A 15721-nucleotide genomic window follows, 5' to 3' on the forward strand; every position below is an offset into this window, starting at 1 on the left:
GGGGTTAAGATATAGATTAAGAAAATGTCATAAAACTGGTAGTCTTGTGACTCTCTTCCCCAACTCACATAAAACAAGCCAGATACCAGCCACCCACACCTGATTTCCTTCAGTTGGATGTGTCTTTCTCTCCCATCCACATCATCAGTCACAGGATTATTTTATTCCCAGAACTGGCACACATTATTGACAAGAATGACAGAGTGAAATTGACCGCTTGCCATCCTTTCCAGCCCCCCTCTGAGAAAGACGATATGTGGCAAATTCAAGGAAAGTCATTTTATGGCATTAGACACTTGAACAGGGTACAGAATGATATAATATTTCTGCTGGAAAAACCAGATCACAAAATTAGGCAAATAAGGTCATTCTTCTGTATATATTTTCTTTTAGAAGATATCCATGCTTTTCTTGACTAAACTATAACAATTAGTTTGTTTGTTAGTTATTAGTTTCTTGACTAAACTATAACAATTGTCTTTGCTTTTACTAACATAATGCATAAATTGGGATAAATAAAACACAAAATAGAGCCCCCCCAGGAAAAAAATGGAAACAGGTCACATGACCACAATCAAAAACCTAAAAAAAAGTGTTTTAAGTATTTTTACTTCTATGATTGATCAACTATTTGTGTATTGTAATAATTGTATGTAAAGCTGATAAACATGACAGTTATGTTTTTACATGTTTTATTACTATTAATATTATTTGTTAAGATATATGATGGTAGGTCCTACCTGTACCACATCCCACTAAACAACCATTAATCAATTAATGGGACTTTTAGGGTACATATTTAAAATCATAATAATAACTTTGTTACAACACATATAAATGGCATATAAAACCATACATAACTTTAATTATATACGTTTGTTTTATCAATTGGACTTGTGTTCCTTGAGAAATTGATAGAACAAACAATGTCATCATGTATGGTTTTATATGTCATTTTAATATGTTGTGATAAAGGTATGATCATGATTTTAAGTCCCATTAATTGATTAGTGGTTGTTAATTATTAGTATTATCTATTATTGTATTGTCAGGTTTGTCAAAAGATGATATATTTTCATAGTATGAATAAATATTAACCACTCAATTTCACAGAATTATGATCTGACCGGTATCATTGTAAACAAATGGCTCTAATATATCCACAGGTATTAAATACAATGTGACAATTGATGAGCGCAGATACACCCCCCGTGCTGTGATTGATGACATTGGAGGAGAAAAACACTTCATTGAAACCATAAGAGCTACAAGTGGGCATAACCAGTGCCAGCAGCTTAATTTCCATGTTCTGGTGGGTTTCATTTTTTCCTAACAACCTGGTACTAGTCACTATTTTACATTTTTTTGAAAAATGAATGTACATGCACAATATGCTTTTAAAGGAATATTTGGCAAATATTTAAACCCAAAAAACTAAACTATACTTTGATATTTATTTTATCAGGCTAGTACTTATCCTCCCCGAAAATAGGACAGTGTCTTATATTAATTTTTGCTCCAAAAAATGCACTAGGGATTTGTAATGCGCCTGGGCACACAAATCACTACCAACTCCGGGGTACACTTTCAACAAACTTTATTCCGTAATCCAGGAACAGGCTGAGGTCAAACACAAAAGATCAATCAGATAAACTAGGTACAAAAGGATGAGGCAGAAGGCGTAGTCAGGAACAATCTGAAGTCAGGGCAGGCAGAGTTCATGCAAAGGTGATAATGACAGGGTCTCATTAAATGGGCAGAGAGCCCAATCACGTTGCTCCACCTGGCGCTATTGGATTGGAGGAACATACTTAAGAATAAATCCCTTGCGGACGATTTGGCCGCAGGGAATTCAAACTATACATGCCCCTCCCCGTGGTGAGGCAGCCGGCTGCCTCGCCCCTGGGGGTTACAAGAGGCGTGCATAGTAGTGCACGCGCCTTATACAGCAGGGCCCGTGGGCTGTGCTGTACTGTACACGCGTGCAGGAATGCTGAGGGTGCTTGCAGCACTGTGCCCGGCTGCAGGGATGCTGGCGATGCCGTTCGACGGATCCCTCTGCCAGTGAGAGGGGACACACTCCGAGGAGAACGGCAGTGCTGCCTGCTGCAGTGGTCTTCTCCACACTGGCCCCGATCCCTGGGGTCACCGCGGGCGAGGACGACATGGGATCGCTGGCGGGATAAGTACCTTACAGGCTTATTTTTGTGTCATCACATTCTGGAACATCATCATGTCTCTCCAAACCATTAATTCAGTCTTGAATTTCTTGTGACTCCATTTCCTTTAGAGCCATTGGTCCCAATTTCTCATGTCTAGCAATAGCGCTTTCCTTAAAAAAGCACCTCTTGTCCATGTATTTTTATATATTGTAGTTTATTTTTGTTGTAGGGCTTTTTTTCGGGGTGAGGTTAATATTTCGAGCAGCCTCAAAAATGCTGAAAAATCATGCTAGGTCTTATTTTCGGACAAAGAGGGTATGAATAGATTTGTACTAGCCTTCTTGGTTACAAATGTAGTGCCTACAAAATTGCACCTAAAAGTGTGTACACCCCAGCTGATTTACCATATGGTCACCATCACTTTCTTTGAATCATTGATTTCCATCCCAATTATTAATATATTGTATACCTTAAGTAAACATTTTTTACATCCAAGATCTAGACATGGTTAAGATACAATAAAACCTTGTCTGGATATGAACATTTTTCATGTAACACCCATTTAAGGGTCAGACTCCCAAGGACTATTCTAACTCAAGGGGGAACATGGTGGTCGAGAGAGTAAAAGTTATTTATAAAGCCCTTTCTTCCACACATTTATCTGCATGATCGGTTTAGGTCTGTGACTGAAACTGCTGGCACCAAAAGATCAGATTTACATCCAGGCAATATGTATGTTTTATAATGTATTCAGCAATGGCAACTTACATATTCCCACAGTATAGCTTTAAGAGTTGGTTATGAAAAAGTGTAAGATATTACACCTGCTTATGTATATTTGTTCCCTCTCCTCTCTAGGACACGGCAGACTATGTAAAGCCAATCACCTTTTCTCTGGAGTATGAACTGGCATTTCCTGACCAGGGACCAGTGCTGGAGGAAGGCTGGCCAACATCTCTAAAAGCATCCGTAAGAGCTTATAAAAAAAATAACCAATGTGTTGAAAGAAAATAATTTATTTTCTTGAATGTACAAGTCATCACATTTTTGCATTTTCATATTACAACAATATAACAATATAAAAAGGAATGGGAAAAAAGGACATAACATACACATAAACAGGGTAGCAGTGGAAAATCCTCAAGGGTTACAACATCAATACACAGCCAAGTCATGGGTCATGGGTAATGAAAACAATCCAACAGGTGTACATGTTTTACAATATAGGAAACTTATAAGAAAGACAAATCCAAAGGTCATAGCAGGGAATATAAACATATTAGTTATCTAACAATACTGCAATTTGAAACAGTCGCCATTAGTGTGAGGATTAGGAGCTGGCATATTGTTTATATTCTGGTGAATCAAGGAATTCATTCAAATAATACCAAGTATTCTCAAATTTTTCATCTTTATTGTGGAGACAGGCAGTGAGTTCTTCCATCAGCATTATTTCATTTTTTATACGAAACCACTGAGCCATGGAAGGACAGGTTTTTGACTGCCAAAGCAGCGGACAACAAAGTTTGGCTGCATTCAAGTCATCACATTTTAGGGAAATAACTAACAACGTCTTCTGCATAGTGTTGATCAGATGTAAAGTTTAGTTTTCAGCATCTCAAGCACTTACCAGTTCTTGGTACAACAGCACTGTTACCCTACTAGCCCAAGCTTTGACACCACAGTTTGCAATTATTTATTTCAGGATACATTGGGAAAGAATTGGAATCAATGTTTAATTGTTATTTGTGTCTGTACTGGGAAAAGTTTGTTCCTTCGGGTGGTCTGCAGAAGTGAGCAGAACCTATCCAAAGGAGACAAAACAGAGATAGAGTCATGGTTTTAGTAGGGAGGTAAAGATTTCGAACCTCTATCAATTGGTAACATTTTTTTTCACCATTTATTCCACACAGATATAGAGACAAAAAGTAACTAAAAACTTTCCCTGTAGGGTCAGAAACAGCAATTAGGACCTTCTAGAAGTTCTATTCCTGCATTTCCGTATCCAGTACTAATGATGTGTATCCTAACATACAATGATGTCACCTCTTGGCTGAGCATTGCGGTACCATTCTGCTGAGCAGACTCTTTCATAGAGCGGTCAGTGGGCTTAGGAACGCACATTAAGTTTTCCATTATAAAGCCACTTTGTATAATGTGTATGTTTTTCAGTAAAACTTAAATCATGCAATAACATACATTGCACCGCAGTAACGTCCTTTTGATGCACAATAGGGTAAAATAGATGTCTAGCAAGAGTTAGGAGTAGATTTGACAAATCACAATGTGGAAATATTTTAGTTTTATTATTCAAAGCAGAGCATTAGGAATATTATCTGATACATTTAGTGGTTTTATGTAGCACAAATAAACCTAAAATAAAAGAGAAAAAAGAAACATTATTTTAATGGTAGACAATTTGCCCAGATCTAGAGAAATGTACCTGTTCTGTTACAAAATCTGATACATCTGCAAGCATTCTTACATTTACATAATTCTGATTTAAAGGCCTTGATTTATTAAAGGCAAACCTGGAATGGATTTCCTGGATTTCCTTTCTGGATCACCCAGCTTCACTGATGAAAGTGTATTCTCTCCAGCCTTGGAGAACTTTAATAAATCAGGTCCAAAGTGTCAAACTACCTTATGGAATAATGTTGGCATCACCGTTAAAGCTATGAAGGACTCTAGTACTGAGATCTCATTACTTGCTATAGCCAATACTATCCCTTTTTTTCTCTCTCTGCTACATATTAATTAGATCACAAAGCCCAATTCCACTTTTTATTATGAAAAAAAAGCATGCTTCGTAGGGTATGAAATGGAACCATGAAATCTGCACTATTTACCTCCTCTTCTTGTGTATACATCAGACTTATATTATTAAGAGTGATTTTCTTGATTCCCAGCATCATTCAGCCTACTGTCTGGGAATGCAGGTCATCAGGATGGGGGGAGCTTTATCCAGAGACCCTGGGCTTATAGGCAAATGATACAGAGCATTGCACAGACATATGGGGTCTGATTTATTAAGGTTTTCAAAGGCTGGAGAGGATACACTTTCATCAGTGAAGCTGGGTGTTCTAGCAAACCTGGAAAAGATTTCTTCAAGTTCATTTGCTATTTACTAACAAATGTCTTGAATCCTGGATCCAATTTAATCCAGGTTTGCTGGATCACCCAGCTTCACTGATGAAAGTTTATCCTCTCCAGTCTTGGAAAGCTTTAATAAATGTCAGTAGCACTAAAAAATAGGTAAGATTCTGCATTTCTCCTTGCCAGTCTAAAGTTCTGCATAAAAGATGAGCATGGGATGATCTTCAGTATGAGAGGGAAGGACAAGGGGATTGGAAATGCCTGTTTAGCAGACTAGTAACCTAGTTTTAAACCAATATATATTTCTGTGAAAAAAAAGTATTTTCAGTAGTTTCTATTGTTTTTTTTGTGGCGCATTAATACAATGACTAGATATTATTGATTTTTTGATCCCAATACAAATATTGCAATGGTATTAAAATTGTATTTTTATGCTCAGCTGTGGATATATCCTTGCCATGCAAAATATTCCTGACTCCTATTATATGGCTCCCCAATTTAGTTATATTATGTGCAAATTATTTCAATATATACCACAGCTTCTGCAACTGATTATTTTGTTTCAAAATACCATTCCCCCCTTTAAGAAGCGTTGCTTAATCATAGCAGATGTGGTGTTTTGCTTTTCTACAGCAGTGACAATACAAATAACAAGAAAAAATGTGCCTTGTGGTTATTGTATATGGAATCCTATTGAAAGTTTTGCAGATCTGCAGGCAAATACAACCATATTATCAGGATCCAAGTTATATGATCCACTTATACATCATTCCTTACTCCTTATAGGGGCACACATCCTCAATGTGCACAGTTTATTAACCCCTTCCCTCATAGATTTATACCAAACCCCTCACATCACCAAAATTGTATGCTTGTCCATACTCCAGGAAAGTCTGCTTGCTGGTCCCAAAATCTTTTGCATTTGTATAGACAAACCCCATTCATTCATCTGGGTTGCATGATAAACTTCCTCTTTGTAGGAATAAATATGATTTTGTCCATGCCTGGGCGAAATATTTTGGGACTGTCCAGGAGTGTCTTCTGCAGCTGTCTAACTCCCTTCTGGGAGTACAGCGTATATCTCGCAGGAAGCAGATCCCTTACACATAGAGATCTGGATCTGACACATTTAGAAGGTTCCAAGACTTCGTATTCTTTCTTTTTCAAACCAAACATTATGCATGGAGTTCTGACTTAAGAACTGAAAGGTTTTCATGAAGGTCATCTTTTAAAATTGACATAATAATTGGGGAGTTCACAGGTGTACCTGAACTCTTGTTTTTTTTAAATAAAATATGTCCGTTCTTTTCTGAAGCATGATTGGCTACATACATTCACTTTTTTCTTGTGAAGTTCCATTCCTGAGATACTCCTACTTCTTGCTTGTTGATGTGATACCAATCTATTGTACCTAGTTGGGAATATCCAAGAAATGACAATTTGATATAACAAAGTAAATATACTTTTGCTCTGGCAAGGGCAAGTTTCCATGAAGTCTGACTTGTAAAATCAAACACTTATCTGAACTCACATTGTAATTTTTTATAAAAGGCATCTGCATGTATTCCTATGTAACAAGACTGGCTGACTTTAAAGATGTCAGATAATTTTCACACAAGATGATCGGCCTTTTCATCTCAGGAGAAAATTTTACATGTGTACAGATGTGCCAAAATGTTGTCCATCGATCCTCAATAGCGAATAGATGAACAACCAATTGGGAATGAGCACTGTGCACTATTATAGAGGAGAGCACATTGGAGTTTCCATTCACCCATCCTACCCCCTCTCCATAGAACTGTGTGTAAAGCACTTATTCATTTATTTGTTCCTGGAAACAAATGCAAAAGATCGGTTCCAGTGACAATCATCAGAGATGTGTATGGGGCTTGACTTTGTCTCCCCAAAGTCCCATTCCTCAGATATTCCCAGTTCCTGAGGGTAGACTTGCATCAAGTCTTTACGCAGGAAGTAGGAATATCTCTGGAGTGAGACAAAAGAAATATAAGTATCCAATTGTGATTCAGATGAGAACTCACAGATACTTTTTACCTAAAAACAGACATCCAGGGTCAGGTGCACTTTAAAGGCTTTCTGTTCTTTATCCAGAATTCATTTCTATTTAGGAGAAAGTTATTGTCTTGCCTAAAATTGAGAAATCTTAGTGAGGAAAATGGCATTCGAGGACTAAGACTATGCAGCCTTTATTTACACCAAATGTTGATGACACATCTTTTGGTTTAGGTTCCCTTCTGGAATGGGTGTAACCAGGATGAGCGTTGTGTCCCTGACCTATACTTGGATGTGAAACATGATATCCCGACTGCAATGTACGTGTATGCGTAAGTCTGTGCTGTGTATATCTGTGATACATGGACGAAAATAATGTTGGTACAGTATAAATCTCAGACTGTAAATAATATTTACTCATGCAGCATTTATTGATGTCATTCCTCTGCTATTCATTAGGAACATGTGTGTGCTCTAAGGCAAATGCAAAACTCTTCATTTAATAATTGTCTTTTATAGCTTATAGCATCCGCTATGGAGTGTGAGAAGAATGAAAATAGCCATTGTAGCTTCATATATAATTCTACATTGGCCACTTCATATATTGTATTTATTTCATGTTGTTGTGTTTGGAAAGATTGGGATTTAAAACCGATTCAAAAATTAAAGGTTTAGATTCCCAAATACGCACATTTGGGTTCTCATTTTGCAGTCCACGTTACAAATCTCAGTCCACTCATAGCTGATAGTAAATGAACTTCTTGCTGTACAGTTGAAACCAATATTTCAGTTTTTATAGAATGAATGATTGATCATTTAGTGCTGTTTTGGGTGGGAAGATTTCCTTTTACTTTTTGTCCTGGTATGCTGATAACAGTCCAAGTTTTATTCATTGCATTTAAAACATAAGAATCAAAATCTCCACAATCCTAAAATCACAAATACTTCCATGTAGGTGTATTCTGATACATCACAGGTCATACTGTGTGAATAGATATTCATCCAAAGCATTCCTTATATCGAAATCTATTGTTTTAAAAGCACATGCATTTAAAAAAGTTGCACAGATATAAAAGCCTGCACATAAAGAACTCTACTTATATGGCACATTTCCATGTTTTAAATATATATATATAAATATATATCTATATATATATATTTATATATATATTTTTTTTTTAAACATATAAATATACCATACTTTTTATTTACATATGTATATACATGTAACTAATGATAACGGTACATGTTGTGATCATTATAGCATAAACATTCCCTTTATTATAATGAAAATATTTATGAATGAACTGCCAAAGCATTTATTGTACAAAACACACATCACCCTTTTTTGTTGCTATATGCATTCAGGTGAATAGACATACATTGTGCATTGGCCACAACTCTAAAATGCATTGAGGTGTCATTCACAATGATTGGCACAACCATTCCCCACATATAGCTTTGCACTGATGATGTTTACAGTAGAGCACATTTTAATGTAAGCTACAGCAAGGAAGTGGTAAAATGGGTCCTCAGAAAAGATTTCCTGTAGCACTGGGAAATTATTCTCCCACTCTTCCATTTTATTAACCTTTGCTTTTAGTGGTTGTTCTCCTCTCCTCGCTGGAGCAGGAGAATATTTCCCTAACAATTTATCCTGGACAGATATTTTCCCCATACAACAGACTAATCTCCTAACAACTGCACCAAAAAACTTTTACAGTATCACTTTTGCACTGTGAGATGCATTGCCTTTGTAGCCATAAGCTGGTAAATAAGTGCTAGACCAGGTAAAATGATTGATATCTCCACGATATTGGTAGTGTACGTGTTTACCACTGTGTACCCAAAGTCCCTTTTTTGTCCAAACCATGTCATCCCCCTAACCTGACCACCATTAGTATGGTGAGCTTCTCCCACATTATTTGTGATCAGAGAGGTGAGAGTGACATCAATCAAGCAAGAATGGGTATCCCTTTGGATTTGATGTTTACTTTGCATATATCATTGATTCTTTTAGAATTATTGATCCGCCTAAAGCCATCATAATGGTATATCTACTCCTATAAACCCTATAAAAGGATTTAGCTGAAATCAAAGTACTGCTAATGAAATATTTGCGAATGGGTAGTTAAATCTCACCAGATTATTTAAATATTCGCCAGTATGGCCATATAGTGCCTCTAGCCAGTTGCAGAGATCTTGCCACCATAAAGTGTATGTATATCCAAACCTCTGAAAAGAATAATGAGAGGTTTAAATACGTCCGTTTATGATGTCAGTGTGACATTTTCTGTCCTAAACCAAAGATGTAACAGGAAATTAGAGAATTTATAGCAATTTCCTTTTAGAGAGTTGTCCCCTGCAACATGCGTCCCCATTAGAGGATTTCCTTTTTTCTCTTGTTATAGAGACATTGGGCCTGATTCATTAAAGCTCTACAAGGCTGGAGAGGATACAGTTTCCTTAGTGAAGCTGCGTGATCTAGCAAGCCTGGAATGGATTTCTTAAAAGTCATTTACTATTTGTTAGCAAATGTTTTCAATCCTGGACGAGATCCATTTCAGGTTTGCTGGATCACCCAGCTTCACTGATGCAAGTGTATCTTCTCCAGGCTTGGAGAGCTTTATTAAGTCAAGCCCAATGCTCTGATTATAGAATTCCCCTTTCTATCTATCTTGGCCTCTGGCATTTTTGCGAAAATTTCCTTGAAGTTCCGATTCAGCGAAATTTCGCGAGACCATCAGAAAACCAGGAAATCACTCTAGGAGGATGATCGCGGCTGCATTCATAAATACAGCCTTGGGAATCCTCCTGTCAGCCCTCATTGTGACCTGTAGTGCCCGGGGATCTCTCACTGAGAGGAGGATTCTCACGGCTCCATTTATAAATGCAGCCACCATACTCCTGCTCTCAGAGTAGAGTCATGGAGCTTGCGTTTATGAATGATTGGGGCTGATTTTTCCCACGCTGCATTCATTCATGAGCAGCCAGCAAGACTCGCACTGTATTCCTGGATAGAGAAACTCTATCCAGGAACACATACTACAGGGCTGCAACAGCAATCAGGGGAGTGGAGCTAACAGCAGAGTTCCAGTGTTCAGTCCAGTGTTCCTGGATAGAGTTTCTCTATTCAGGATCACAGGACTCCTGTGTTCTTGGATAAAGAAACTCTATCCAAGAACACATACAACTGGTATAGGGCTGCAAGAGCCAGCAGGGGAGCGGAGCTGACAGCTCCGCTCCCCTGATTGGTCTTGCAGTTCTCAAAAATTCGGTCTCGCCGGCCGAATTTACAAAGGCTGTTCTCGTCCACATGTTTGGTAAAGCGAGAATGGCCCAATTCGCCGCACAACTGAATTTAATAAATTTGCTTGCTCATCCCTAGAAGTGAATCCCACCAATGGGTACATGCACAGCAAGACAAAATTGAGAGAGGGTATAACTTCTCCCCACTCTATCCAAAACGGAATAAAATGTTTTGCCTAGGTATACGCTTTAGGAAAACTATGATTGGTAGTAAAGAGCACCTTATTTGATTGCAGATTTATGGGCTATGTGACAGCTGGTGCATGAATACACTATATATATATATATATATATATATATATACAGCCAGGTGATAATTATATTCTGATGTTTATTGTCTGTAATAATATCCATATAAATCTCCAGAGTTCTCGGAGCATTCTCTTTACCTCGCTGGATCATGTAGTCCAGATTGTCTGAGTTCTTCCTATAATGAGGTGAAGTATTTATTAAAAACACATGTTTCTGTAATGCAAATGTTTCCATCAGTCCCTCTGCACGCTAACAGTACACAGTAGCACTGGAGCAGCTGCTGAATGTATAGCGTTACTTGTGTTGTCTGTCTTATGGTATAGTATGGCAATGTATTGGATGGTAATAAATGAGCCACTACAAACAAATCAAGGGAATTGGAGTTTATATTTTCCATAGCCTCATAGAAAGATTCAAATTTAGAGAGTTGGTTGACCTTTTAACTGGAAAATCGCCCCTTCTAGAAGGCATTGATTGCTGTACATCTGCTCCAGATTTCTCAATAGTTATAAAAATAATGAAATTGTCTAAACAGAAATGTCTACTTATTCACTTAATCTTTACTTCTGGGTCTGGTGGTGGCATGTAACTCAGACTGTCTGCTCCCTTCACAGTATGATCATTTACAAATATTAGGACAGTGGAAAATTGGAAGTTGGGCACATTCTTTTCTTCTTAAAAGTAGAATACCAGTAAAAGGCTAAGAGAGGAAGCAATAAAAATATTGCAAAGCACATAACATCATTTATAGGCTTATAACTACTTCTAACAATAAAGGAATGGGATTGAATGGAAATAAATGCACCAATCACTATAAAATGTAACATTTAAAGTTAATGGAACGTAATAGTCAGAATTGTATTTTGTTTTAATGAGCTTTAGTACAGTGGTCGCCAACCGGTGGTCTGCAAGAAAATTTTGGTGGTCCGTGGCTCTGGCTGGTGCGACCCCCAGCGGGGTCCTTCTCCTGACTCCGCTGGGGGGGGGCGCACCGGCTAGATCTGCAGACCATGGCCCCGCATACAGGTCGCAGGCTCAGGGCGATGGGCAGGTTGTGTCTCCAGCCAACCCTTGTCATCTCCCATGTCCCAATATCAGTTATCACTTTCTACCAGTAAGGCACAACCTTATAAACTAGTCAATCTAGAGTGCTGTAGAGCAGCGGTTGCCAAGTGGTTGTCCGCAAGAAAATTTTGGTGGTCCACGGCTCTGTCCCAGGTATGGACACAACCCGCCCACTCTCCCATCGTGGGTCAGGTCTGCTTGCTAATCATTCTGGGGGGCCCCCAGAATTTAGCAAGCAGGTCTGAGCCTGAGAAGGGAGAGTGGGCAGGTTCTGGCATCATGACATCACTCTGGGGGAAGTTTCTTCCCATTTGAGTGATACACGGCTGCCTGCACATGTGCAGTACGGAGTCCGTGCATTTAGTGGTCCATAGGTCTGCAAAAAGGTTTGCGACTACTGCTTTAGTATACCTGTCATTGCCTGGCTTCTGGAAATGTCTAATTATTGGAAATGTCTGTGTTGTCCAAGCTCCTTCACCCCTCACCTCTCTACAAGAACTTACAGGGTAAAAAGATTATTCCTTTGATTTAAGTTTTCCATGTCTCCCATGTTCATCTAGGTAAATGAGGGCTTACATTGGGTCAAACATTTTCTTATGGTTGGGTCACTGGGAGAGCAGCCCAGCTCTTTTAGCCCCAGTGCTAAGCCTTCAGTTATTACCCCCAAATAAATGAAAACAGCCACCCTCACCCCCCCCCCAGCTAGGGTTAAAAAAGCGCTTGCTGCTAGTGCTACCTGTACAGACTTCAGACAGACGTCAATCTTTCATGATCATTTCCAAAGACAGATGAGCAGAGGAGTGCTGCTTAGTTCTAAATGACACCCTTGTGCATTCTCCTCCATAAAACAGTACAGTGTTGCTCACAATTAGTCGTTCATCAATTCACCAGGCAGATTGCTGAATGACTTTGGGGGAACACTGAAACATGTCTGATTTTTGCCTGTGATGTGCAGGACCATTTATCTCAGGCTGCAATCATCTGATGTGTTTACGTGGCTCTTTTCTGACCAAAGCCTAACACAGACCAGGCCTTCCAACAATAATTAGAATTTCTTCATTGCCTATTCTGAATGCAATGAAGTTCTATAATGGAGTTTGTGCAGGTGAGTGACGGTGATCTGTGAATACACAGTTATACAGCAACTTACAAATTCGTCAACCCCATAATGTATATTATTGCTAAGTTTCTCAATGCCTGGAAAAGCTACAAAAACTATAATGCAGGGTATAATTCACAATATAAGCCACAGTGTAGCATGCCTTACTGCAATGTATGGTAATGTCGGTCTACTGCAACACATCTATTGTATAGCTCACAAGAAGATGCAAATTGTGCAGGACCTATTGTGAGTTCAGGTGCATTGACATACTTGTTTTTAAAGCATTATGTTATAAAAGAGGTAAAGTAAATATTCTCTTTAGAAAGTGCTCACTGATCACAGTAAATAAAGTAAACCTGTTTTCACCTTATACCCAACAATGTGCAAGGAAAATTTGGAAAATGTTTTTTTGCTTGGATGTGATAATTGAAGTGAACACAATTTCACACCAAGCCAAGAGAATAGTTTTCATATTTATTTAGTAAATTAATTCCATTGCTTTGTCTCCATGCAGCTTCCATATGCTAGGTCTGATTTTCCACTGCTGATTACAGGATAACAGCTGCATGAAATTGAAAAATGAAAGATATTTCAGCACCATCTCACTTTGGTGTAAAAAGTTCTAAACTTTTGTGATGTGGCAGATTAATATTGGCATGCTTCAGTTTTATAGCAAGGAGGTCTTTATTGTATTTTATTACATGCATTTCTATTTGAAGCTAAGGGTTTCCCGTTTGTGGAGATCCTAATACCCTGATGTGTTTAGATTTCACTGTCAGTTATAAATTCTATCATGATACTAATTTCACAATGTGTCATGCAATCCAAAAAATACTACAGCAGCTCCAATATTAGCCATATTTTATAGGAGTAAATTCACTCTAGATATCAAAACTTTGTATTGTTAAATGAACTTATATTACTTTTGTCATTGCTGACATCCTGTTTCTACCTGTTCTTGCTCTCAGGGAATTCTGTCAGCACTCTCTAAGACGATCACCATCAGACTGCAATGGGTTCACTCGATCGTTTGACAACTCTGTGTTCATAATTGAAGGAAGCCGGAGGCGAGTGGCCCTGGAGGTGGCCCTTGAAAACAAAGGCGAGAATGCATACAGCACTGTGCTCAATATTTCCCACTCTCCGAACCTGCAGTTTGCAAGCCTGGTCCAAAAGGTAAATAGCCATCAGATAGGTAAAGGAAGGCAACATTTCTGTAAAGGGTGAAAAAACATCTGGTTTCTTGGTGTCATTCCCTCACTGGCAAATGACATCAAGAGAGATTCTGCAGAATTCATTCCAATTAACCACCATAGAAATAGGTGAGAGATTTTCCTTTTGTTCTCTGCAGTGATCCCTTGTAGCTTGATATTGTGATTGGTGCCTAAAGGTCCTACAGATATTTTATTTCTTCACCTGCCCTGTGATTGGGTGAAAATCTAGCATCAGTACAGATGTCCTATGGTGTTCTTTAGCCATTTAATAAATGACAGCAGGCAACAGCTTTGTTTTACTAATCGGGAGCAAATAGTATTTGTTATTTTTCTCCTGTCAATAAAACAGAAGAAACTATTGTGTATGCAAGGTAAGAATTTAAAAATACTGGTACCAGGAATTATCATTAATGATTTTTTTTACTAGTAACAATCATTAACCATCTGTAAAAGACTTAACTCCTGACAACAAATCTGTAGGCATTCTTTATTGCTGGGAAGGTCGAAACTTATTTAAAAAAAACAAATTTGATGCCATAGATTTCTGCAGTTTGCATATCACCATTGCTTCTGACCCTGTTTGGTTGAATAGGTCCAACACTTATCCAAAAGTGTACATTTAAGTAAAATTTTTGACTTTGACATTGCTAATCTCTTTCTTAAAACTGGCAATTTCCTGGCTTTTATGATAAACCCCCTGGCATTAACACTTACATCTGTGCTACTGGCCTAAAATAAAAACTCTTAGACGTCCGATGGATGTTGCTGGAAACTGCTATGGTGATCATTTCCAATGACAGATGAACAAACAACAACTGTACATATAGAGCCTGATTTATTAATGCTCTCAAAGGCTGGAGAGAATAAACTTTAATCAGTGAATCTGGGCAATCCAGCAAATTTGGAATTGATTTCTTCAAAGTCATTTGCTGTTTGCTAGCAAATGTTTGAATTCTGGACCAGATCGATTCCAGATTTTCTGGATCACCCAGCTTCACTGATAAAAGTGTATCTTCTCCAACTTCGGAGAGCTATAATAAATCAGGCCCATATTGCCATTCTTTTTTATGGAGGGGGAGAGAGGAGAGGATTAGTGAGCAGCCCCCTGCTAGGCTTTCCTACATAGGATTGAAGTGCAATTGTTCCCAATCAGTTGTTCCATGCCATATTGATGAACAACATCAGGGGACTACTGTGACCAGATTTTCACCCACGACTAGATAATTTCTTTAGCTACTTGCTATGATTCTCAACCTATGAACAGGCTACAGATGGCTTGTTACAGTCACAAAAGTTTTCAAGACAACTGTGAGTATGGCTAAAGACCTCTGATCTAAACCAAATTGATTCTAGTTTCTAATGGAAGAGTTTTTACACTACATATTTGTTTTGGAAACATGATAACCAGTAACATCATATAAATAATAGTTTGAGTTTAAATCAAAGATTAGCAAACATCTAATGAATTGGGGGACCAGGGTGATAGTTTTTATTCTGTCTCACATATTGTG

General features: G+C 38.2%; 1 protein-coding gene across 1 annotated transcript in view; it reads left to right on the forward strand.

Annotated features, from left to right (window-relative positions):
- Positions 1 to 15721, forward strand: part of ITGA11 (integrin subunit alpha 11) — a 104752-nt gene that overhangs the window by 68252 nt on the left and 20779 nt on the right. The window contains exons 17-20 of the mRNA XM_072402577.1: positions 1167 to 1312; positions 3021 to 3131; positions 7503 to 7588; positions 13965 to 14172. Coding sequence (XP_072258678.1) covers positions 1167 to 1312; positions 3021 to 3131; positions 7503 to 7588; positions 13965 to 14172 — 551 coding nt within the window. The remainder of the gene's footprint in view (positions 1 to 1166; positions 1313 to 3020; positions 3132 to 7502; positions 7589 to 13964; positions 14173 to 15721) is intronic.

This window comes from Pyxicephalus adspersus, chromosome 2, assembly GCF_032062135.1.
Source record: "Pyxicephalus adspersus chromosome 2, UCB_Pads_2.0, whole genome shotgun sequence".
In the NCBI taxonomy this organism is placed as follows: Eukaryota; Metazoa; Chordata; class Amphibia; order Anura; family Pyxicephalidae; genus Pyxicephalus; species Pyxicephalus adspersus.